At 36.8% G+C, this 26,609-nt stretch overlaps 1 protein-coding gene across 2 annotated transcripts in view; it reads right to left on the reverse strand.

The window, feature by feature from the left end:
• The window catches only part of Prrg1 (proline rich and Gla domain 1), a 98,482-nt gene that overhangs the window by 10,828 nt on the left and 61,045 nt on the right, over window positions 1-26,609 (reverse strand). For both annotated transcript variants that reach the window (XM_015488103.2, XM_048796523.1), the window contains one exon: window positions 18,676-18,836. In XM_015488103.2, coding sequence (XP_015343589.1) covers window positions 18,676-18,836 — 161 coding nt within the window. The remainder of the gene's footprint in view (window positions 1-18,675; window positions 18,837-26,609) is intronic.

Here is a 26,609-nt window from a genome sequence, read left to right on the forward strand (position 1 = left end):
GCTGTGGAGCCTGGCAATGGCGGTGGCGTGTTCCTGGGGGTTGAGGGTCAGGGGTCAGGGGCCTGGCGGTACCCGGCTGTGCCCTGCTGTGCCCCGCAGAGTTCCCTCAGTAACCAGGGCGACCCCGCTGGGCGTCTCACCTGCGTAATGTTTAAGTTAGAGGCCTAGAGGGACGGGCGTCGTGGTAATTGTGGTCAGGTATGAAGAGGCTCATGTGAATACTGTCCAGTGGGACCCTCTCATTAGATGGAGGGCTTCTGGGACGGTTAATATCACAGGCTTCATTTGAACGGCAGCTTTCCTCAGTGACATCAGTGTCTAGACTAACGTATCTTCATAAGGATGGTCAGGCACCGTGTTCAGTCCTTTGGGTCCTGAGTACATCAGCAACAGAGGAGACTGCACTGTACGGTCTCTAGTGCATTTTAAATTTGCAGTAGTATTTGCAGTGTCTGGGGATTTTCTATTGCTCCTTTTTATCATAATTTGTTTTCATTTTATAAGTCAATGGTCTTCCTTATAATTCTGAGAATATGAATTTGAACGTTTTTTTTTGTAAAGTTCTGTTCACTATATTATATCTGTTTTTCCCCCCTCCAGAATTAGCTTTTTGGTTCACCATGATCTCCTCTTCAGTCCCTGAAATATCTGGCCCAACTTTATCCATTCATATCTGGGAATCAAGGACTACTTGGATTTGTCCTAGGGAATGAGCATGAGTCTGATCCATAGTCGTTAAGTCTTGTAAGGCCTACTTCACTAACAGACTTCTCTTCTCCTTTGGGGATGCATGGCATGGAGGTTGCAGGTGGGCTAGGGATCATCTCAATTCCAAAATTTGGGCATATCCAACATTAGAAAGCTTTAGTGGATCTGTCTTCTAGGTAATATGTGCTTCTATTTTGTGTCCCTTCGGTTCAGTTCCTCAGTTGTCTCAAGCTCTAGTGTTACTTGGGTTTTCTTTCAGGTCAAAGAATTCAGGGTCCTTGCAGTGTAGCTTTTGGCGATTAAAGTTGACCAAATGTCATTGGTGCTCATTATCCACTTTAACAGATTTGGGCGAGGGTTATAGCAAGGCAGGGGAAGCAGGTCTGCTGTTTAGAGAGTAATTCTTTTTTTTAAAGACTTTTTTTAAAATTGTAGATGGGCACAATACCTTTATTTTATTTATTTATGTGGTGGTGAGGATCGAACCCAGTGCCTGTCACATACAAGAGAAGTGCTCTACCACTGCGTCACAACCCCAGCCCTAGAGAGTAATTCTTTAATCTCACAGTTGACCTAGGTCTTCAATTTTATTGACTCTCCCTTAAATTTTCTCTGAATGTGCTTCAGTTAGTTTTCTGTTGCAAGGGTTTCATTTTTTTTTTAACAAAGCAATGTGATGATATCTCCTTTTCCATCTTCTTAGAATTCCTAACAAATTTTGTTAATGGTAAGGGTACTCTTTTGTGTGTGCCTGTATGTGTGTGTGTGTGTAGATACTTTTTGTGTGTTTAGTCACTACCATGATTCCATTACCATTTTTTAAATTTCTAAAAATGCAGGCTGGTGTACGGTTTAGTTTAGAGTTCCTACCTTGTGTATATGAGGCTCTGGGTTCAATCCACAGTACTGTAAGTAATCATTTTTTTTCTAAAACTTCAGATAATTTTCTGAATAGTTAATATATTCACATGATTCGAAAGTGATACAGCCCTCCTCTCTAGAGGCAACCAGTAATTGCTTGTTAAGATCACAAAAAGAAAGACTAAAAAAGAAATAATACTCAAGTCATAGATGAAATGAACTACAAAAAGCTAAGTGATAAACACACAAATCAAGCAGAAGGAAGGAAGGAAGGAACTGGTTTTTAAAAGGAGAATGCAGTGAATTAGAGGGGGTGGGAGGGAGAAAAGCAAATTTCCTGATATTAAAAAAAAAAAAAAAGATAACTCTCAAGACGACTTGGTTAGGAAAAAAGACACAAATTACCAATAGGAATAGTAATGAAAGAGAAGGCATTACTATAGATTAAAAAAGAACAATACTACTATGTAGTAATTGGGTATATATTCACTCCTAAAAATTGGGGTTCTCTTGTCAAGGAAGAAGAGGTAAAATCGGTTTTAGATCAGTAATCAAAATTTTCTGCTGTCTTTGTCAGGAATACAGAATATATTAATTCAAGAAACTGCTTTCTTTTCTTCCCAGGGGTAGTAGTGGTAGGGCAATCAATGATTAAATTGCAATGAGCCCAGAATTTGTAGGGTAATGAAAATGAGTAGTACAAGAGATGATAGTATGAAGAAGGCAGAAGAAGGCAGGGGTCCACACTGGAAAAAATATCTCTTTGTGGTTTCAGTGATGCTAAAATCTCTGATAGATAATTGTTTACCTGTTTTGGCTAGAGTTTGCCCTGAGTTTAAATATTTTAAATTAGAAACAAGCAAACTAAATGGAACATTTCTAGTGAAAAAACTAATATAAAAGTCTGGGTTTATTCAGAATTATAATCTTTTACTCATTTATCCCATTTCACTTATTAGCACAAACCTAGATCTTTATAATATAATCTATACTTCAGCATAATAAAAAATTAATCTCTGTAGTATTGAAAAAGTATGATACTTTAGATAGGACTATTTGTTTATCATCTTGCTACCTCTTTATACTTATAATGATATTTATACTACTAGACTAGACTTATACTGAAACTCTAGACTTATAATGAAACCTCATCATTTTATTTAACTGAAAGATAGCTCCTTTGAAATGATATCATCATCAAACCTCATAAATTCAACATTGTCTAAGAGTTTAGGTTGCTACTTCTCAGAAAATAGTAGATCTCAGTTCACGTCTATGTTCCTTTCAAATTGGTCCAATTACATTGCAAGATCTATTAGGTTTCTTTCTTTTCAAGACATCTTTGTGTTTCAAGTGTGTCGACAACATATACTGCTGGTAATTAAAAACCATGAGTTCCAATTCCAGTTAGAAATTGTATCATTGGTCTTTATGGCACACAAAATACTGGTTTAAAGATGGGAAAATATCACTTTGTCTATCCCAGTCAATGTTGTTCTGAAGCATTTTTAAAGCATATTTTTAAAGTCATAAAAATAAGCTAAATCCAAGTACTAGCCAGCACTTTTTCTATCATATTGACTTTGAATAAGTATTATGGGATGTACATTTACAAATGCCTAATTAGGACTAGAATAAGAAACTTGAGGGTAAAATTGTTTATTGTAAAGCTCCTAGCATAACCATTACCAATTAAATTAGAAGAGCATTTTGTTCATTGAGGAAAGAGAGGAAGAAGGAAGTGGGGAAGACTCAGAATTAGGAGACTTGGAACCTGGGTCCCATTTCTGACTTTATCAGTATCTTATAATGGGAAAAATAAGCAAATCAACAACTGCTCTGGAGCTGTTATTTCCTCATTTATGAAATGAAGAGTTTGACCTACTTGGTTTTTGTAGACCCTGTGAGAAGATGATTAAAGTTTACTTCAAAGAGTCTTTTGTCAATAATGGAATGGTATGAAAAAGCAGTCTTTAGCCTATTCATGATAAGCAATGCTTGGCATCAAATATTAGCTTTGGGAATTATATTATCTTGACATTCAAATAATAGTGTCATTTTAAGTGTGACCCTCTAAACATATAATTCAAGAAAGCCAGTACCCTCTTTGGATCTACTGGTGCTTGTGTTGCAGTAAGGGATACATTTCCTATTTCAGCCTGATGGTCCCTAAGACTTGAGCTAATGATACAGGTCTATAGTAGGGTTCCAAAAATTATTTTGCAACTGATTTTATTGTACATTGGAAGTGGCTAGACTAAATCTTATCTTCTACTATTACTGATATTCCAACTATGAGAGCCATGGTCAGATGCCCTGGCTCAAGGGAACCATATCCTAACACTAGAATAAAGAATCACTGACAACCCCCAGTATTAAAGGGATATTAATGTTGAGAGCCACAGCCGAAGGGGCCCCAGCAAACTTCCAGCTGCCGGCTGATGATTGGCTCACAGCGGCCCCAGCAACATCTAGCTGATTGGCTCCTCTGCGGTGATGCTCATTGGGCTGTTTCCCTGCCCTTTCAGACCACGGAGCTGCTCATTGGGGGACTTTTTTGGCTCCGCCCACGTGACCCAGCCAATCGGCCTCAAGAGCAGGAGGATTGTGGGAGGTGGGGAGAAGCTTGTGTGGGAGAGAGAGGCTTGTGGAAAGCCGGTGGTGGCAGTTGAGGCTCTGAGGGTTTTTCCTGAGAGGCTGTTTTGTTTGGCGTGTGTGGTTCTAAAAATAAAGTTAGTTTCTTTTGACAAGTGGCTCCTGATTGTGCCCAGCCAGACTGCGGAAGGCAGCCACCTATTGTAACAGAAATTCATTTCCAGTAGTGTCCTCATCCACATTAGAATCTCTGGGAGTAAGCAGGGGTGGTAATTGGTTGCTGTCCTTTGGCAAATATGCCATGAACTGAAAAGGATACCATTTTTATATATTGAAAAAGAAAAAAAGTCAATTATTAATTAAATTTCAATTAATTCATGATATATCATTGTTTGTAAACTGCATATCAATTTCAGATAAGTTAAAATGTGAATAAATGAAATATTTATTAGGTTTTATCATCCACTGATCTGGATACATTTATCAAAATAGCTATACTTTGTTTTTTTACTATTCATGATTATTTATAATATTGGTAATTTATTTATGGCTTCAATTAATAGTGTACACTGTCAGTTTTACAGTATGATATACAAAGACAGAAACTATCAAAACTTGTAAAAATTAACATTTTCTGTTGGCTATTGTATTATTTTGCATTTCAGTGATATTATAGAATAAATTGTTATTTCCTATTTTTTTTCCTTTTCCTTTTTTGCAAGGAGAGGTTCAGTGCATTATGTTTAGGAATATGATGTGTTGGGTGACAGGTTGCCCCCTGTTCTCTGGATTCCTAGCTAACCTTCTCCCAGTGGCTTGGAAGGCTGAGACAGGAGGATCACAAGGTCAAAGCAAGCCAAGTTGCTGCACTGGGGTTCCATTCAAATCCCAATTTGAGCATGAGGGTTTTATTCTCATCAATTGTACTGACTAGCTGCAGTTCATTATTGGAAAGCCAATTGTAGGTTACCTGCAAGAAGGGAACACTGACATCTCATTTCCCACATGGATATTTGCTCAAACAGTTGACTGGTTGATCTGCCCCACTTCTGTACCATGTGCCTGTGTGATGGTTGGGGTAGATTTGAGGAAAGAGCGGTTGAGAATAGGGTCAGTGATAGAACAGATCCTTTATATTGACTAAAAAGAGCATTAGGAATTTTCCATAGGTTCAATGGAAGGCTTGAGCCATGTTGTTATGTTGTTGCTACTTTGTCCCAGAAAGCTGCTTGCTAGGCAGAGGGGCCCAACAGCAAGTGAGGGAGGTAGGCACAGTTGGAGTCAGTTGAGGAAGAATCAAAAGAGACCAACATGGAGCAATAATTCTGCTTCCTGGGAACTGTGTTGTAGGGAGGCCCCTTCTAGGCCTCCTTAAAGAATGCTGTGTGGAGGAGAGCCAAGATGGTGGAGTAGAGGAGACACTGCTTCTGGCAGCTCTGCACATGAATCCGAAAAAACAGTCAAAAGGCTTCTCCACCAGGTCCTGCCTTGACGGAAAACTACATCTCAGAGCATGTGAGAGGACACCATACAGCGAATCTTTCACAGATTCCACCAGAGTGGTGAGCGCGGTGCAGAACGCAGAGGCTTTGCTTGCTGGTAAGACTCCAGACTCGGGCCCCAAAGCCCGCAGTCTGAACACACGTGCGAAACACAAGTGGCGGATCAGAAGTACAAAATCAGCACCGCTACAGAACTGTAGGTTGGCAGACTATGCTCTGCTCCCACGCAGGTTACCAGACCGACCTCTGGACACAGCACAAGGTCACCCCAGCACCCCCCACCTCACCAAATACCCGACGCAGGAAACAGACACAAGCCATCTTGGAAAACCTTTCTCGCCATCTCTTGGTGAATGTGGCTACCAGCACGGTTCTGTGGCCAATCAGGTACCTGGTTCCCAACTCCCCCACCCCCAGCTGTGATAACTCAAAACCTTTCTCACAATCTTTTGGGGGGTGTGGCTATCAACATGGAACTGCAGCTGTATAGGTACCTCGTTTCCAACTTAGAGACTAAGAGCAGGGAAGTTCCAGGCAGAAGCTCAAGCCCTCTCACACAGGCTACCTCCACCACCCTAAAGGGCAGAGACTCAAGCTAGGAATAGACAACTTCACCTACTGGAAGAAAAGAAAACAGAATTCTGAGAGATTTTTTTTTCCCTCTCTCTTCTCATCCATTCTCCTCTACCCTTCCCCCTCTGGTCCTCACAACCCCAATATATGTGAAACCAAGAACTTTGCATGAAATAGGACTTTAAAAACTGAATCACCAGAATAATATCTTATAGAGGAATTGTATAAGCCCCTCCCTTTTTTCTTATTTTCTTTCTCCCTCTCTCTTTTTTCTCTTTCTTTCCTTTTTTATTTTTCTTCCTCCCTCCCACTTTCAATCAACTAACTTTTACTATTTTTACTTCAGGTAATTTTCTAAATACATATAGTGTTTGATTTTATGCATTTTTCCCTAAACTACCTCCTGTCTATTCATAAGAATTCTCCTCCAAAGTTGCTAAGATACCCCATACCCTCACACCTTCCCCGCCTTAACATAACATCCTACGCTCGACCCTCAGTTCTCTATACGCCACCAGAAACTGTATACCTTTTATGAAACTAATGACTATATTTTAATAATAATTGAATCCAACATCTCTAGGCATAGAGACTAAGTATAAATGTATTAATAACGAAAACTTGCCATAGATGATGTATTGTTGATACTGGGAACTGTTAACATTGTCTTTCCCCACAAAGGAGAGATTTTGGAACTATACAAGAGCAATATAAATCTATAGGGGATAAACAATAACACAACAGTCTCACCAAGCTGTAAAGAAACGTGAGCAACATGAAAATACAAGGAAAGAAAAGACCACAAACAATGCAAGACAATACATCATTAGAAGAAGTAACATCTTCATCAGAAAAAATGTCAGATAAAGATTTCAGGATATACATGGTTCAAATGTTCTAGAGTCTCAGGGAAGATATTAGACAACAAATGCAGACAATGAAAGATCACTTTGACAATGAATTATATAAACAAATCCAAGAAGCAAAAGATCAACTCTATAGGGAGACAGAGGTTATACAAACAAAAACAAAAACCAACCAACCAAACAAACAAAAAAACAAAAAACAAAAACAACAAAAAACAAACAGAAATCCTAGAAATGAAAGAAATGATAAACCAAATTAAAAAGTCAAATGAGAGTATCACCAGCAGAGTAGACCACTTAGAAGATAGAACATCAGATAATGAAGACAAAGTATATCAACTCAAAAAGAATGTAGACAGCACAGCAAGACTGATAAGAAGCCATGAGAGCAGAACATCCAAGAAATATGGGATAGCATAAAAAGACCAAATTTAAGAGTTATTGGGATAGAGGAAGGTATAGAGGTCCAAACCAAAGGAATGAGCAATCTATTCAATGAAATAATATTAGAAAACTTTCCAGAAATGAAGAATGAAACAGAAATCCAAATCCTACAAGTCTACAGGACGCTGAATGTGCAAAATCACAAAAGATCCACACCAAGACACATTATAATGAAAATGCCCAACATACAGAACAAGGAGAAAAATTTAAAAGCCACAAGAGAAAGGAAGCAGATTATATATAGGGGTAAACCAATGAGGTTAATGGCTGATCTTTTAACATAGACACTGAAAGCTAGAAGATCCTGGAAAAATATATTCCAAACACTGAAAGATAATGGGTTCCAACCAAGAATCTCGTATCCAGAAAAATCAAGCTTCAGGTTTGAAGATGAAATAAAAACCTTTCACGTAAATAAAAGTTAAAAGAATTTGCAGATAAAAAACCGGTGCTTCAAAACATCCTTGGCAAAACATTTCATGAAGAGCAAATGAAAAATAACAATGAAAACCAATAGTGGGAGGTAGTACACTAAAGAAAAAACTAATCAAAGAGGAAAATCAAGTCAAGTTAAATAACAAAAATAAACAAATATGGCTGGAAATACAAACCCTATCTCAATAGTAACCCTAAATGTTAATGGCTTAAACTCACCATTCAAAAGACATAGGCTAGTAAACTGGATTGAAAAAAAAAGACCCAACAATATGCTGCCTACAGAAGACTCATTTGATAGGAAAAGACATACACAGACTGAAGGTGAAAGTTGGGAAAAATCATACCACTCACATGGACCTCGGAAGCAAGCAGGGGTGTTCATACTCATATCAAATAAAGTAGACTTCAAGCCAAAGTTAATCAAAAGGGATAAAGAAGGACACTACATACTGCTCAAGGGAACCATACACCAACAAGACATAACAATCATTAATATATATGCCCCAAACAATGGTGCAGCTATGTTCATCAAACAAACTCTTCTCAAGTTCAAGAGTCAAATAGACCACAACACAATAATCATGGGTGATTTTAACACCTCTCTCACCACTGGACAGATCTTCCAAACAAAAGTTGAATAAAGAAACTATAGAACTCAATAACACAATTAATAACTTAGATTTAATTGACATATATAGAATATATCAACCAACATCAAGCAGATATACTTTTTTCTCAGTAGCACATGGATCCTTCTAAAAAATGGTCCATATATTATGCCACAGGGCAACTCTTAGCAAACTCTTAGCAAAACTCTTAGCAAAGGAGTAGAGATATTACAATGCATTTTATCTAATCATAATGGAATGAAATTGGAAATCAACAATAAAATAAGGAATAAAAATTCGTACATCACATGGAGAATGAATAATATGCTACTGAATGAACAATGGGTTACAGAAGACATCAAGGAGGAAATGAAAAAATTCTTAGAGGTAAATGAGAACACAGACACAACATATCAAAATCTCTGGGACACTATGAAAGCAGTACTAAGAGGAAAATTCATTGTGTGGAGTTCATTCCTTAAAAGAAGAAAAAGCCAACAAATAAATGACCTCACACTACATCTCAAAGCCCTAGAAAAAGAAGAACAAACCAGCAGCAAAAGCAGTAGAAGGCAAGAAATAATTAAAATCAGAGCTGAAATCAGTGAAATCAAAACAAAAGAAACAATTGAAAAAATTGACAAAACTAAAAGTTGGTTCTTTGAAAAAATAAATAAGATTGACAGGCCCTTAGCCATGCTAACGAAGAGAAGAAGAGAGAGAACCCAAATGACTAGCATACGTGATGAAAAAGGCAATTTCACAACAGACACTACAGAAATACAGAAGATAATTAGAAATTATTTTGAAACCGTATACTCTAATAAAATAGAAGATAGTGAAGGCTTCGATAAATTTCTAAAGTCATATGACCTGCCCAGATTGAGTCAGGAAGATATGTACAACTTAAACAGACCAATATCAAGTGAGGAAATAGAAGAAGCCATCAAAAGATTACCAACCAAGTAAAGCCCAGGACTGGACAGATATATAGCCGAGTTTTACAAGACCTTTAAAGAAGAACTAATACCAATACTTTTCAATCTATTTCAGGAAATAGAAAAAGAGGGAGTACTCCAAGTTCATTCTATGGCATTCTATTCCCTGTGGCATTCTATTCTATTCTGATTCCAAAACCAGACAAAGACACCTCAAAGAAAGAAAACTTCAGACCAATATCTCTAATGAACATAGGTGCAAAAATCCTCAATAAAATTCTGGCAAATCGAATACAAAAAGATTGTGCTCCATGACCAAGTGGGATTCATCCCAGGGATGCAAGGTTGGTTCAACATATGGAAATCAATAAATGTAATTCATCACATCAAAGACGTAAAGTTAAGAACCATATGATCATCTCAGTAGACACAGAAAAAGCATTTGACAATACAGCACCCCTTTATGTTCAAAACACTATAAAAATTAGTGATAACAGGAACTTATCAACATTGTAAAGGCTATCTACACTAAGCCTCAGGCCAACATCATTCTAAATGGAGAAAAACTGAAGGCATTCCCTCTAAAATCTGGAACAAGACAGGGATGCCCTCTCTGACCACTTCTATTCAACATAGTTCTTGAAACACTGGCCAGAGTAATTAGACAGATGAAAGAAATTAAAGGGATACATATAGGAAAAGAAGAACTAAAACTAGCACTATCTGCTGACGATATGCGTTTGTACCTAGAAGACCCAAAAAACTCTACCAGGAAACTGCTAGGACTAGTAAATGAATTCAGCAAAGTGGCAGGATATAAAATCAACACCCATAAATCAAAGGCATTTCTGTATATCAGTGACAAATCCTCTGACAAGGAAATGAGGAAAACTACCCCATTCACAATATCCTAAAATAAAATAAAATACAATAAAATACTTGGAAATCAATTTAACAAAAGAGGTGAAACATCTATACAATGAAAACTACAGAACCCTAAATAGAGAAATCGAAGAAGACCTTAGAAGATGGAAAGATCTACATAGCTCATGGATAGGCAGAATTAATATTATTAAAATGACCATACTACCAAAAGCACTATATAGGTTCAATGCAATTCTTATAAAAATCCCAATGTCATTCCTCATAGAAATAGAAAAAGCAATCATGAAATTCATCTGGAAAAATAAGAGACCCAGAATAGCTAAAGCAATTCTAAGCAGGAAGAGGGAAACAGGTGGTATCACTATACCAGACCTTAAACTATACTACAGAGCAGTAGTAACAAAAACAGCATGGTACTGGCACCAAAACAGGCTGGTAGACCAATGGTACAGAATAGAGGACACAGAGACTAACCCACAAAATTACAACTATCTTATATTAGACAAAGGTGCCAAAAGCATGCACTGAAGAAAGGATAGCCTCTTCAACAAATGGTGCTGGGAAAACTGGAAATCCATATGGAACAAAAAGAAATTGAATCCCTATCTCTCACCATGCATAAAAGTTAACTCAAAATGGATCAAGGAGCTAGTAATTAAACCAGAGACTCTGTGTCTAATAGAAGAAAAAGTAGGCCCTAATCTCTAACACGTGGGGCTAGGCCCCAACTTCCTTAATAAGATGCCTATAGCACAAGAATTAAAACCAAGAATCAACAAATGGGATGGATTCAAACTACAAAGTTTTTTCTCGGCAAAAGAAATAATCTGTGAGGTGAACAGGGAGCCTACATCCTGGGAGTAAATTTTTACCCCTCACTCATCAGATAGAGCTCTAATCTCTAGGGTATATAAAGAGCTCAACAAGATAAGCACCAAAATAATAATAATAATAATAATAATAATAATAATAATAATAATAAATAAAACAAAAAAACCCCACAGAAACAAATAATCAATCAATAAATGGCCCAAGGACCTGAACAGACACTTCTCAGAAGAGGATATATAATCAATCAACAAATATACGAAAAAATGCTCATCATCTCTAGCAATCAGAGAAATGCAAATCAAAACTACTCTAAGATACCAACTCACTCCAGTAAGAATGGCAGCCATTATGAAGACAAACAACAACAAGCGTTGGCGAGGATGTGGGGAAAAAGGCACACTCATACATTGCTGATGGGACTGCAAATTAGTGCAGCCAATTTGGAAAGCAGTATGGAGATTCCTTGGAAAGCTGGGAATGGAACCACTATTTGACCCAGCTATTCTTCTCAGACTATACCCAAAAGACCTAAGAGCATACTACAGGGATACAGCCACATCAATGTTTATAGCAGCACAATTCACAACAGCTAGAATGTGGAACCATCCTAGATGCCCTTCAATAGATGAATGGATAAAAAAAGGGAGATGACTCAAAATGGGCTAGGGAGGAAGAGCATGAGAAGAAAATTACCTCTAGATAGGGAAGAGAGGTGGGAGGAAAAGGAAGGGAGAAGAGGTATTGCATGGAAGAGGGAAGGAGACCCCCTTTGTTATACAGAATTCAGGTATGACGATGTGAGGAAAAAAAAAAAAGAAGCGGGTCAGATTAGATTGGGTAGAGAGAAGTGATGGGAGGGGAAAGGAAGGAGGGAATGGAAGGACAGCAGAATAAAATAGACATTATTATTGCTGTGGGTATATAGGTGACTGCATGACCAATATAATTCTGCAACCTGTACATGCAGAAAATGAGAAATTATATCCCATCTGATTCAAATGTATGATATGTCAAGATCATTGTACTGTCATGTGTAACTAATTAAAACAAATAAAATAAAAAGTAAAAAAAAGTGGCATTTATACACAATGGAATATTACTCAGCACTAAAAAAAAAATAAGATCATGGCATTTGCAGGTAAATGGATGGCATTAGAAAAGATTATGCTAAGTGAAGTTAGCCAATCACAAAAGACAATGCCTAATGTTTTCTCTGATATAAGGGGAGTGACTCAAAGTGGGGTAAGGAGGGAGAGCATGGGAGAAAGATTACCTCTAGATAGGGAATAGGGGTGGGAGGGAAAGGGAGGGAGAAGGAGAATAGCATGGATGGTGGAAGGAGATGGTCATCATTATACAAAATTCATGTATGAAGATGTGAATTTGGTGTCAACATACCTTATATACAAACAGAGATATGATAAATTGTGGTATAATGGTGTATTAAGAATTGTAATGCAAAAAAAAAGAGCTCACATATAATGGCATAATCTGGCGTGAACATACTTTATATAGTTACAAAAAACTGTGCTGTGAATGGATAATTATGAATGAAACGCATTCCACTATTGACATGTATGTAAGAAATAATATAATAATAATAAATAAGGACATAAATAAATAAAAATTCAAGGAAAAAAAAGAATGCTATGTATCTCCCACCCAACTTACAACTGGCCCACCATAGGATTAGTGATAGTTAAGAAGAGGCTATAGCAATACCAGTTAACATTTTTTTTCTTTTCCCTTACTTCCTCCCAGTCCTCAAAATACCAGAGAAGAGAGAAGTGGGAGAGTGTAGGAGTTAAAAAAGAGACTATGCCCCCCTCTCCTCATTCTATGATCTTGAGGTCAAAGTCTAGCAGCAGCTGAAGGAGTGGAGGAAGAAGAGGTAAGCATAAAGCACACTGAATGCTGAAGCTAAAAATGGATGAAAATGGATAGTTTTAAATTTTTTATTAGTATTTTAATTATATAAATTTATGGCACACAGGGATAATTTGATATATGTATGCAGTGTGGTAATAATCAAATGAGGTAGTTAAAATTTCCATCTCCTTAAACATTAAAAATTTTATTAACTCATAATAATAGTACATATTTATGAGGTACAGTATGATATCTCAATATGTGTATACTTACTGATCAAATCAGGATAACATTTCTGACTTATCATTAGTTTGGAGGCTTTGAATGCCTTTCTTCTAGTATTCATAAAATATATAATAGCTTATTGTGAAGTATAGTCATCCTGCCATACTGTGGAATACCAAAACTTACTACTTCTGTTTTGTGTACGGGTTATCTAACATTGCTCTATTCTCCCTTCTCCACCATTCCTAGCATTTAGGAATCACTATTTTACATTCTGATCAACTTTTTAAAACATCCACATATGAGGGAGAACATGTATTCTGTCTTACTATGACTGACTTATTTCACTTAACTTAGTGTGTGTTTCAGCTACCTCACTTCTGGGTATATATCAAAGGGAATGATATCAGCATAACAAAGAGACACCTACATGCCTATATTTATTGCTGCACCATTCACAATAGCTAAAATACAGAATCAGCCTAGATGCCCATCAACAGATGAATGGATAAAGAAAATGTGTTAAATATACATGATGGAATATTATCCAGCCATTAAAAAATGATATCATTTTTTGGTGAGAGATGCTAGTGGGGATTGAACCCAAGAGTGCTTAACCACTGAGCTATATCCCCAGCCCTTTTAATTTTTTTGAGACAGGTTCTTGCTAAGTTGTTTAGGGCCTTGCTAAGTTGCTAAGGCTGGCTTTGAACTTGTGATCCTCTTGCCTCAGCCTCTAGAGCCATTGGGATTATAGGTGTGTGCCACTATGCCTGGCAAACAGGACATTTTTAACTAGACACTGTTGTCTATAATATGCAGAATTATTAAATCCACAGTACAGTTTGTTCTGAAAGTGACAACAAATGCACCTGCCCATCTCACTAGTACCGGTTCAGTAAGTTCAGATCTGAAAAAGGTTAACTGGTGCTGGGAGAGAAAACCTGCTGAGGTCACTGCAGGTCAGTTGTTAACACACTGCATAGCAGAAGGGACTCCCACAGGAGCCAGTATACTACTTTACTAATATCATATGGGTTGAAACCCTCCTAATTATGTTAGAACTATAACCCAACAAGAATAACTTGAGACTACAGAGGATTTATGAATTTACAAAAGGGCCCAACTACCAGAGGCTAAAATTCACCATGAAATTAACATCAAAATCAATAATATGATCAATAAAAACTTACTTTGATCGTATAAGGGACAATGATGTCTGCCTATAGAAATGAGATCTTCCTCATCTCTGCAATAACTCAGAGTACCAATTGCACAAAATGACATATTTTGTCCATTTAACTTATTCTCAAGAGTTCCCAAAAGAAGTAGTGAGGAAGCCTTTGAGAGCCCCCAGGAAACCATCTCCAGCTATCTAAAGGGGAACATTTTATTTGGCTCACCCAGGAGGGCCTGGGATGAGTCTAGGAATGGTGCAGGGAAATATGGCCATAGTGATATGTCAAGTTTTCCCCCTGTATTTCTGTGCCCAGGTTCATCTTCCACCTTTCTTCCTTCCTGAATTAAAGTTCTAAATCTAGCTCAAGTGTCATCAGCAGATCATGAGAACCTAAGTGAAACAAGAGTATCCCTAAGAGTGCCAAAGAATCTGAGTTTCTGCCTGCAAGTAAAATGAGTAATCTCCAGGAACTAATGATGAATTCTTAAATACCTCAGACATGAGCACTTCTTATAATTATTGTTGAAACCACAAGACAAAACAAAAAACCCAAAACCCAAGAAAACAATTATTACTATTTTCTTCATGGCACCTCCAGATTAAAAGTTCCAGTAGTTCAGGAGGTTGAGACATGAGGATTGAAGGTTCAAGGCCAGCCTCAGCAACTTAGCAAGGCCCTAAGCAACTTACTGAGACTTTGTCTCAAAATAAAAAAAGAAAAGGGCTGGGAATGTGGCTCAGTGGTAAAGTGCCCCTGGGTTCAATCCCCAGTATAAAAAAATTAACAATAAATAAAAATAAAAAGGACTGGGGATGTGGCTCAGTGGTAAAGTGCTCCTGCCTGGGTTTGATTCCCAGTACAAAAAAAAGTTCCAAAATGCAGAGAACCCTCATGGTCCCATAGACAGGAGAGAAAAATAACAATGGTAGAAATTAGTAATGATTCCTAAATAAAGTGTCTATAATTCACCTAAAAACTAGAGTAAAATGTATTTATTGAATGCTTTCTCTATGCTAGGCTGTGGGTATAATTTTCCCCCTTCAAAAGACATAAAAATAAATGGTGAAATGTTTATTAATCAAATGTATGAAAGATGATATGTCATGAGCTTTGTAATGTTTTGAACAACCAATAAAAAAATAAATAAAAGAAAGCAATATAGTCAGTAGATGGCAGAGCTGAGACACCAAATCAGATCCATCTAATTCTCTACAGAGATAACTACTGCTTTTTTCTCCTTGAGCTTTACTGAGGTATAAGTGACAAATAAAAATTTTATATATTTAAGATGTACAGAGTGTTTATGAACTTTTGTGTGTATGTCAGCTGCCTCTATGAGATGATCTCAAAAGCCACGAGTGAGTGGCAGGTTATTTACTGTTGTGTGTCCTATATCTGGTGATATTCAGCAGATAAGGTCTGAGTAAATCTGACCTAATTTCTATTTGGTGAAAAGGAGGAACATTAAGCACAATACATTTTCTCCCATTGTCTAATTATACTTGTGTTCCCAATTAGGTAAAGAATTATAAATAGAATTTCAAGTAAAATTTCAGTCTACTGAAAGTGGACTTTTAAAATCACAGAGTCTAACATTTGGGGATGATGAAAATATGTGTAAGTAAACCTGTTCCGAGCAATAGAATTTAGTAAAAAAAAAAAAAAAAAACATAATAAGAAGTCTAAGAGTAGAAAGCAAATCTCAAAAGCCAAGCATTTTCTTCGTTGTCAAGATTAAGATGAAACTGTGTTGTCCAATGCTAGATCCTTCTTAGCACATAAAAAACCCCACTATTCTGAAATAGTTGTTCTAAAGCAAATAAAGGATGAGATTGCCAATTTTATTACACTTAGACAAAAGCCCTTCAACACACTTTATTGTAAATGGCCTTTTAATGGCATAAGCAAACCTGGATTACAGACTTTAAACCATAAAGAAGAGAACAAACATAATGTCAATATAATAAAAATCCATTTTAAAGTCCACCTCTTTCAGTCAATGTGTGAAAAAGTTTTAAATCACATCTTCCTATGCATTAAATGTACTTCATAATATGCCAATCCATTAGTTCATTCCATCATCAAATATTTATTTAGTGCCCATTATGTGCCAGCTTTGCTAGGGACCATAGCTAAGAACAAAACAGATGAGAAATGCTGTTGTCATAGAGCTAAGAGTCCTGGGGAGAGAGTGATCAATTAACAAATACAACAAATGGATGTTAGATGGTGATAAATGCTGGGAAGAAAAATAATTCATGGAAGGGACTCCAGGTTGCAATTTAAGGTAGGATACTTTCTCACTGAGAAAGTGAACTTGAGCAAAGACCTGACAGAGATCAGCAAGCTCAGATACATCCATCTGGAAGAGCAAAGCACAAGTGCCGATGCCATGAGGTAGAACTGTGGTGTGTGTGTGTGTGTGTGTGTGTGTGTGTGTGTGTGTGTGTGAGTGTATGTGTGAAGGCACAAGCAAGCCACAGCAAAGTGAATATAAAGGGTAGAGTGTCATAAGAGATGTGGCAAAAAAAAAAAAAATAACTACAGAGCAGTGGAAGTTTGAGATGGAGATGATTATGTAGTATCTTATATGTGATTCTGAGTGCTTTGGCTTTTACTGAGGGAGATGAGAAAATGCAGAAAAGAGATTTTAAAGTATGGCCTGCTGTTTTGAGAATCAATTATGGGAAAGAGGGCCAAGAAATCATACAGATGAGAAGGTGGTGGTGACTTGGATATATAATGGTAACATGTAGAGAGGCTGAAATGTGACTACATTCTGAATGTAATTTCATGATAGAACCAACTATTGGCAGATGGAATGTGGGATATGAAAAGGAGAGAAGAATGAGGATGGAAGCAACTTCTGGACACCAGCAATGAGATGGATGGATGAAATTAATATTTACTGAAATCAGAAAGGCTGTGGTAAAAATAAATTTTAGGGGAAGGGATATAAACTGAAAGAAGTCCTAGTAAAAATACTGACTTTTTTTTTCCTGGAGCTAGGCAAGTTAATATTAAAAGTTATATGGAACATCAGGAATGCAATGCTCACAAACCACTGAAGAAGTCAATACAAAGGAGAAGTAGTTCTAATTTACACTAAAACATACTACATATCCACTATAACTAAAACAGTATGGTTCTAGTATTTGGGCAGTGAGATGGCCCAATGGACCAGAACAGAGAATTGCCAAATAGACTAAGTACATATGGAAATTAGGTACACGATAAAATGTTAACTAAAATCACTAGGGAGAAGAAGAGCTTTATATTAAATGGTGTTTGGAAAACTGGGTAGTCATGTGGAAAAATCAGATCCCTACCTCATACTATATACAACAATAAACTCCAAGTGAATGAACTTCACAGATTATCAATTTCTAAATGAATTGTGCTTTTGCTGTGTATACTAGAACCTAGCAATCATGTCTCTCTAAGCATCTTCCCTTCAGCTCCTTCTGGGGCTTTCTCTACCTAACAAAAGATCAAAATCCCTCTCTTTAAAACTATTCTGCATCCACTGCTCCTGAGGTGTGTTCTATATCCCTCCAGCACCTCAGCCATCACTTGTTTAGCAGCTAGTGTTATTTTCATGGTGCAAGGCACCAGATCTTTCTACAATGGTTACCTCTGGTAATGTGATTTCCAACTGTGAAGCAGAATATACACCCCTGCCTTGTGATTTCCCATCCCTGTTCTCCTTGAAGAACACATAGTCCAGAATAAAGAGAGGTAAAGGGCAGTAGTCTCACAGAATGGGGATGGGGAATCTAGATATGTCTTTTCTTTAATAGGAGAAGTAAAACATTTAAAAATATTATCAGCTTTCATTAGCTTCCTCCATCCTTTCTCTTTGATAATAGGTAAGGATATTAACTTTCTAGATCAAAGCCTTGGGTGAACTAAATGCTTCTCCCCTGCCAAGTTGATGAATCTTTGCTCTTGGCAAAATCCTGTGGAAACAGACCAGTGAACACGGAAGTGAACTTAGCTTTCCCACGCATGGAATGTTATTACATGCCACTTTCAGGCTTCCTCGAAAAAGTTAATTTTTAATTAATAACAATGTACATACTTCGGATCTCAAATATAAATCAAAATGTAGGCAAATCTGTGAGAATATTTAAAATTGCTCGTATACTTACAGTTTTCTCATTATTTTCAAAAGCTTCCCTGGCTTCTTCGAATGTGCAGACTTCTTCTTTGCACTCACGTTCAATGTTGCCCTGTCTTATTTCTTCAAAAAGTCCATTAGCTCTTCGGTAGCGTTTTAATACTGAATTGGCTCTTTCTCCCGTGAGGAAAACTAAAAAGAGATATAATAATAAGCATAAAAATGGAATGAAAATTCTATAAGGTAAATTACAATACAAGATGGAAACTGCCAGATGTTCTTCAGATAACACAGGCAACATCCTAAACCTTTTTGTGTGAGTCAGCAATGAAGTAACACTTAGCTCACAAGCACTGCATCTGCTAGCTTCCTCATATGTGAGTGTGTCCTTTCTGTAGCAGTTGCCCTGGGCAGGAACAGTGACATAATTTACCATGTTATATTCAAACTTTAGCACATTCCTGCCGAGCATGAGTGTTTAAATATAGTAATAATGATACCACTACTTATATTCATTACCGTAAGTGGATACCCCAAGGCATTCGGCTGTTGGACAACAGCAACCAAATCTAAATTCAGACTGTAGAAGTCTTTCAGTATTTGTCCATCTAACTAAGAAGAAATAGACCTGCAATTGACCTAATAATATTTACCCAGAGAACCCTGACTTCAAAAGAAGTGACAAAACAATAACAAGAAGTTAAGATAAATTTGGCTATAATTCCTTCCAAGGAAACACTAATAGTAATTTTGTTCTAAATGCACTTAAGTATAGTGTGGTGACACTTTAACACACCCCAAACTCATTTTACTGTTCTTCTTAAGGAAAAGGAAATTATTTTGCATAACTTTTAGAGGCATTTCATATAAACATTCAAAACACGTTTATGACGCCCAGTATAATAAATTAGGCAATAGTTACATGTACACTTATGGTGCATTCTTTTTATTTTTATACACTAATACAATTTAAGCTGTACTTTAACAATGTTTTTCTAAAAGTGTCTTGCTTGTTGGAGACATAAATTTAATACCACCAGAATTTAATCTGTTAATGTCAAAGATTAGAAAATTTCCTAATTTTATGAATTTATAATATGGGAGAAGGCATGAAACAGATTTGGGGGGGTATCAGGGATTGAATCCAGGGGTGCTTTACCACTGAGCTACATCTCCAGTCCTTTTTATTTATTTATTTTATGTTGAGAGAAGGTCTTGCTAAGCTGCTGAGGGTCTCACTAAATTGCTGAGGCTGGCCTTGAACTTGCCATTCTCTTGCCTCAGGCTCCAAGTTGCTGGGATTGCAGGCATGTGCCACCATGCCCGGCTCAAAACAGATATTTTAAGATGATAAGTGAAAGTTCTCCATTTTCCAAATTTCAAGTATTTTTTTTTTTTAAATTTTTAGTTGTAGATGGACACAGCACATTTATTTTATTTATTCATTTTTTTAAATGTGGTGCTGAGAATTGAACCCAATGCCTCACACATGCTAGACAAGCACTCTACCACTGAGCCACAACCCTAGTCCCTCAAGTATTTTTAAAAGATGACAATGACAGTGAATTATGTTTTACCTCATTATTTAAATGTATATTTCAGTTTATAGAAGATACAGATTAATTATTTAGGATTTTTTTAAAGTATCCAAATTAATACCAGCTAGATGGTACTTACACTAGGGTAAAAACCATGGTTGGCCTTCAGTAAGTATTTCTTTTATTTTACACCTTGTATGGGAAACCATCTATAAAATGAATTGAGTTGTATAAAATCAGTAGAAAAATAATTTTAAAAATACAAATTATGGAAAATGCTATGAAGAAACCAAAAGGGCACTGTTGAGTTGGAGAATAACAACAGAATTTACTAGAAGTGCTTTTCACATTTTTAGCAACATCAGAATCTCCTAGGACTCATTATTACACAGATTGCTGGGACTTACCAGCAGTTTCTAATTCCAATGGTCTGGGCCAGGGTCAAGAAATTACATTTGTAATCAGTTCCCAGGTAATGTTGATGTTACCATTCTCATTATCACAATTTGAAAATTACTACTCTAATGCCAACTCCTTAGAAAACTAGTTCTGAGGAAGTTGTTTATGGAATGCGTTGATTAACAAATTTAAAGAGAAATCTTACTACATGATGTTTTTAGGGCCCTTAATATATATTTAATATATACTTGCACATCCCCTGAAAGGGAGCATGGTATATGCATTTGTCATATTTTTTTTGACTATGGTGGTCTTTTTCAAGAGACATTTCACTGAATTAGAACTTCTTAGCCATTAGTCTAAATTGACTCTAAAACAACCTAAGTCTCTTCCAACTAGCACATGAAGAAAGGCAGTAACTGCTTTCCCTTGGGGCTTCTCTTTTCCAAGGTAAACAGGTCTTTTTTCTTCATCTGTTTGTCATATAAAGTGAATATCTGCACCATCTTTCTCTCAAAAAATATAGTGTCCTATGTTAAGTACAATAATCTGTATATGGTCTGACAAGTGCAAAGTTGATCAAACCCATAAACTTCCTTGTTTTTAAACAAAGTACATATGCTAGTGCAGTTTTAAGCTATCTCTGGGTTTTCAATCAGTTTTCCTGTGGAAAAAACAAAAAAATCAGCAATAATGTCTTTTGAAGGCAGAAAGATCAGCAAAGTAGAGGGAAAGGGTTGGGGGTCAGGGGAGGGGAGGGGAAGGAGAAGTACTGGGGACTGAATTAGAACAAGACATATTCCATGATTTTATAATTATGTCAAAATGGATTCTACTGTCGTGTAACTAAAAATAACCAATAAAATAAAAAAGAAGACAAGATATGAGATAATGTCTTCTGTATTTGGCAGAAATTCTAATGTTCCTTCGTAATAATACACCAGCATTTAAATCTTTAATCATCATCATCATAATAATGTACTTTGAGATTTTAGGAGGAAAACTTACAAAGAGAAAATATTTTTTCTTGCATGCTAGCTAAATGGAAAATAAGAGTTAAGGAAAACAGTTAACTCTAACCAAACAGAATAATTCAGAAGGATAAGTAACTGGGAGGTAATGAAGCAGGACACAAGATCTTCTAATCCCAGCCTAATCAAATTACCAAGAGCATTCCATAAACATCTCCTATGTATTTCTTGTACCAAGAGGCAATGTAATATAATACTGAGAACTCTAGATGGACTAAGCTGGTGAATATATCTTATCTCACTTGCCAAATACAGTCAATTAAAAGATATTACTTGGAGTAAAAATCTGACCAGTAAGAAAGAAAGACATTACTATAGATTAGTTATGGCCAACAGGTACTAAAGAACAGGAATTAGTGGCAGAGCATTTGCCAGTCCTTTTCAAAGTAATCTGGAAATCTAATGAACCTTACATGATAACACCAGAATTAGATTTTTTTTTTTTCAATGTGGAAACATTGAAATAAAGGAGAAGGTGATAGTTTTGACTTATAGGATGAGATCAGATCATCTCCTTTCAAAAACAATGGGCAATTTCCAGGCTGGAAGGGCTAGGATTAGGACTTCAAAATTCAAAACTAGGGGCTGGGAGTGTAGGTCAGTGATAGTACTTAGCACTTGTCAGGCCCTGGGTTTAATCCTCAGCACCAAAGGGGGTGGGGAATCAAAACTAAAGCAATGATGTTTGACACTTTAGTTGAACACTTCCCTCTACACTTCCTTCTTCTTAAATTGTGTGAGTTAACCCACAGCTGTCGTCAAGAATCACATGCATGTCTTAACCATAGATTACATGATGTGACAAATGTATACAATGTAAATGTGCCTTGAGATACTACTTAGAACATGTAGTTTTCCTTTAATAGGAAATAAAGAAAAACCTAAACCTTTTTTGCAGATTCAGTTGAAATTACAGAAAATATTTCAAATCTAAGACTGATAAACTCACAAATATGTTCATTAAAGAATAATAACCACTTTTTCATAGTGGTTAATAAATAAGCTCTCGTGCTTTCTCTTCAAAAGAAAACAATGGAAACAAATGAAATAAGAGGGCTACTCAATTTACTCCCTAAATTACTGACTTAAGCCAAAATAATTGATTGTCCCATCCATTTTATATTTAATGCACTAAAGGTTACTAAAATTGACATTTTAATGTAAACAATATTTAGCTAAGTGAGATCATGTCCATAAATTTGCTGAAAAACAGCAGAGGATAGGGCCTAAAAATTAACAGCCTATTTGGAAAAACCTTTACTCTAATTATCTAATTGGGTCTCTTATCTTGGGCCCAATATCATTGAAGGAGCCAGTATTTAATGGTTACATTTTTATTTTAAGTGAACAAAATTATTTTTCTTAGGACATATTTACTATATGCAATGAGAATATGACAAGTCACAAAGATGAGTAGCGGATGATCTCTGCTCCAAGGTTCTTCAATGCAAGAGGTAACAAAGATAAAAGATACATAAAAAACTCTGCTGTAAGACTGAACTTGATATTCTTTGAGGTCTATTTCCACTGGATGCATGTGCGTTTAGAAGTGAGGGGAAGCACCTGGGGAAGGGCCCCTGAAAAGTGTACTTGAGCTGGTTTTTCAAAGAGTGGCAGGATTGGAATGTGCAAAGCTGGCAAGAAAAGATAGCCTAGGAAAACAAAACAATGAGAAATGGCTTGGAACTGAGCAAAGGGACACAAATGAGGCACAATGAGCTGGTTAGTAGGGCCAGAGTAGAAGATTCAAAATAGCTGGGAAATGCAACTGGAAACTGGCCAATTTCCAGGTCATGGAGGCACTTAATGTTAGGCTTACACATTTTGAACTATTTAGTAGCTAATCAACGTTTTGGGTCAATAGTCGGGGCAGGCGGGGTGGTGGGCAGTGGGGAGTAACCTAGAAAACAGTGTATATACACACAACAGATTGGGGAATAGAATGATGGGTAAAGGCCAGGAAAAGACTGCTTACAATAGACCAGGCTAAGAAATAATGAGCCAGGTGAAGTGGTGCACACCCACAATCACCACAGTACAGGAGGCTGAGGCAGGATGATCACGAGTTCAAAGCCAGCCTTGGCAACTTAGCAAGGCGCTAAGCAACTCAGTGAGACCCGTCTCTAAATAAAATACAAAAAAGAGCTGAGGGTGTGGCTCAGTGGTTGAGTGCCCCCGACTTCAATCCCTGGTACCAAAAAAAAAAAGAAAGAAAGAAAGAAAAGAAATAATGAGATCATTCATTAGAAAAGGACATGAAAGATATGAATATTGAGTGATTTCTTTGTTGCTTAACCTACCATACATCTGATTATCAGCTAAACTAAATCTTAACCATTCTATAAATTGGCTGTTTTGTGCCTCTATAATTTTGCACCTGATATTTCTTCTGCCCAGTGAACTCCTATTCCAGTGTAACATCCTCTAAAACCTTCCCCAGACTTGACTTCCTACTTCATTAGACAGACAAGCTAAGGACTATAGCTATTAAGCAAATTTTATTATGATTTTTATTATGACTCTGGTTTCCCCTTAAGGTTATAAACTTCTTGAGGACAGGAACCATGTATTATTAGTATTTTGACTCAAACTCTTTCTTTTGTAACATCTAGTAAAGAACTTGGTACAGAATAGGATTAATGAAAAGGCAGAATGGGAAAGACTTGGAGACTGAATGAAAAGAATCTTGTAAGCCATGAACATACCTCTAATTATGAAGCAGTACTGAAATTTTAAAATATTGTTGTCAAAGGTATTTGTATATTGTGTAAAATATATTTGTAGCCAAGTTTCTAGGAGATAGCTAAAAAAAAAGGGATATTCAAATGCTAAGAGAAACTACCTTTGAAAATTTATAGAATACTTCTATTTGTACTTCCCAAAGAGCACACAGTTTTGTTGTTCTGTAAGAATGATTTAGTTTCTTTCAGTAGTTACTTAGATGTAAAATAGCTAGGCATCTACTGTTCTGGGAAGAGGGAGTAGTCAGATGCTTTTTGCTTTGGCAAGAAACTAGCACCTTGGTTCCCAAAGTGTGTAGCAAAGCCCTTGGGGGTAATAACAGAGGATATACAGTATATTTTACATTTTTGAAGGAGATCCAGTGATTTTTGAAGGAAAGCAGTGATAGTCAACATCTGTCAGACACCACAGAAACTAGAGCTTGAGGTACTTCACAGTTTTATCATTAGATAGATCTACATTCCTTTCCCTTGCAAAGCTGGATTTTCAGCTGTGATTAAAAAAAAAAAAAATACAAGTGCCATGTGAAAAATCAGCATGGAACAAAAAATGGGGGTGGCAGTATCCAATCTGATTCCAAGATTTGAGAAGCCAGCAGGGCCCAACATGTGCATACCTTCTATTAGTATATTGCCATGTTATTTAAGATGAAGATAAAATATTGTTTTCTTCCAATTTATGCATATTACTCTTTCAAACAGCTACTATGCTGTCAGGATAAAAATGATTAAACTGTTTGGACCTAATTACTTAATAAATGTAACTATTAGGTCTTTCTTTCACCTGATAGCTGTGTTCCTCAGTGTGGTGGTGGACCTTTAAGAGGTGGAATCTAGTGAGAAGTCCTTGTCACTGGGACATGTCCTTAGAAGGGACTGTGGAACTCCAGAATCTCTAATGTCATCCCATTTGGTGATATGATTTCTTCTTATCACACATGCCCCCATCACTGCCATTTGCCATAAGATGACAGTTGAGAGAGGGGCTCTTACCAGAGCCTCCACCATGTTGTTTGGACTTGCAACTTCCAAAACTGTAAGCTAAATAAACTTCTTTTCTTCATAAAATTAGCCTGCCTTAGGAATTTCATTGTAGCAACACAAAACAAGATAATACACCAGAGATAAGAAAGCTTAAACATTAGGTTCATTAAATGCTGAAATATTGAGAAATCAAGCCTATTATGCAATGAAGTAAGCACAGGAAAGTAAAATTCTGGGTAGAACAGTGTCCTCCTAGCATTGTAATTTACCACTAGCCTAGTTGGGACAACCTATGTTGTTACTGTAGTGATTTCTCTAGTTACATTGGAACTATTCTGAGTACCAGAAAGCCTGATTTTTGTGCCCTGTTTTTTATGTAAGACTATACACCAGTGACAGTAGCAAGAACATCAAGAATAATGGAAAACAGGGACTTTCTACAAATGAAACTAGCATTCCAGTATCCTTTCTTCAATCCAAGAATCAAGGCCTATCCCTCTAGACCTAATGTGCAATTCTGCAGTTCTTGAATTTCCTATGGGGACAGGGTTGACTGGGAAAGGAAGAAAAACACTCTTGCTGTTATGCTTTGGATGTGTGGTATTCCCCCAAAGCTCCTGTTAATGCAGGAATATTCAGAGGTAAATGATTATATTATGGGAGCTATAACCCAAGCAGTGCATTCTAATTTGAATGGAATGTCTGGATGGTAGCTGTAAGCAGATGAGGTATAGCATGAGGAGGTGGTCCATGGGGGTGTACCCTGGAAGGGTGCATCTTCCCTGCATCCTCTTCCCACTCTCTCTCTCTGCTTCCTGACTCCATCAGATGCTGAGCAGCTTCCTTCTGTAGGGCCCTTCCACCATGATATTTTGCCTCACCTTGGACCCAGAGCAATGGACTCTGCTATCTATGGACTGAAACTTTGAAACAATGAGCCCCAAATAAGCTTTTTTCTCCTCTAAGTTGTTCTTGTCCAATGTCTTGGTCACAGCAACCCAAAAGCTGTCTAAAACACATCATGGGGAGCTTGTGATTGTTTGATTTGAAAAACAAATGTGATCTCATTGATATCCCAAATTAGTTAGAAAGTAAGTAAAAGTATTCCCTGAGCAAAAGCTATCGAGGAAAGCAAAAACCTAAGTATCATTTTGGGATCTATAAATTTGAATAGCAGTACAAGGAGGAGGAATAGGAAAAGGGAAGTACTGGGGATTGAATTGGAGGAAATTATATTTCATGCCTGTATAATTATGTCAAAACAAATCCCAA

Source organism: Marmota marmota, unplaced genomic scaffold (genome assembly GCF_001458135.2).
Source record: "Marmota marmota marmota unplaced genomic scaffold, marMar, whole genome shotgun sequence".
Lineage (NCBI taxonomy): Eukaryota > Metazoa > Chordata > Mammalia > Rodentia > Sciuridae > Marmota > Marmota marmota.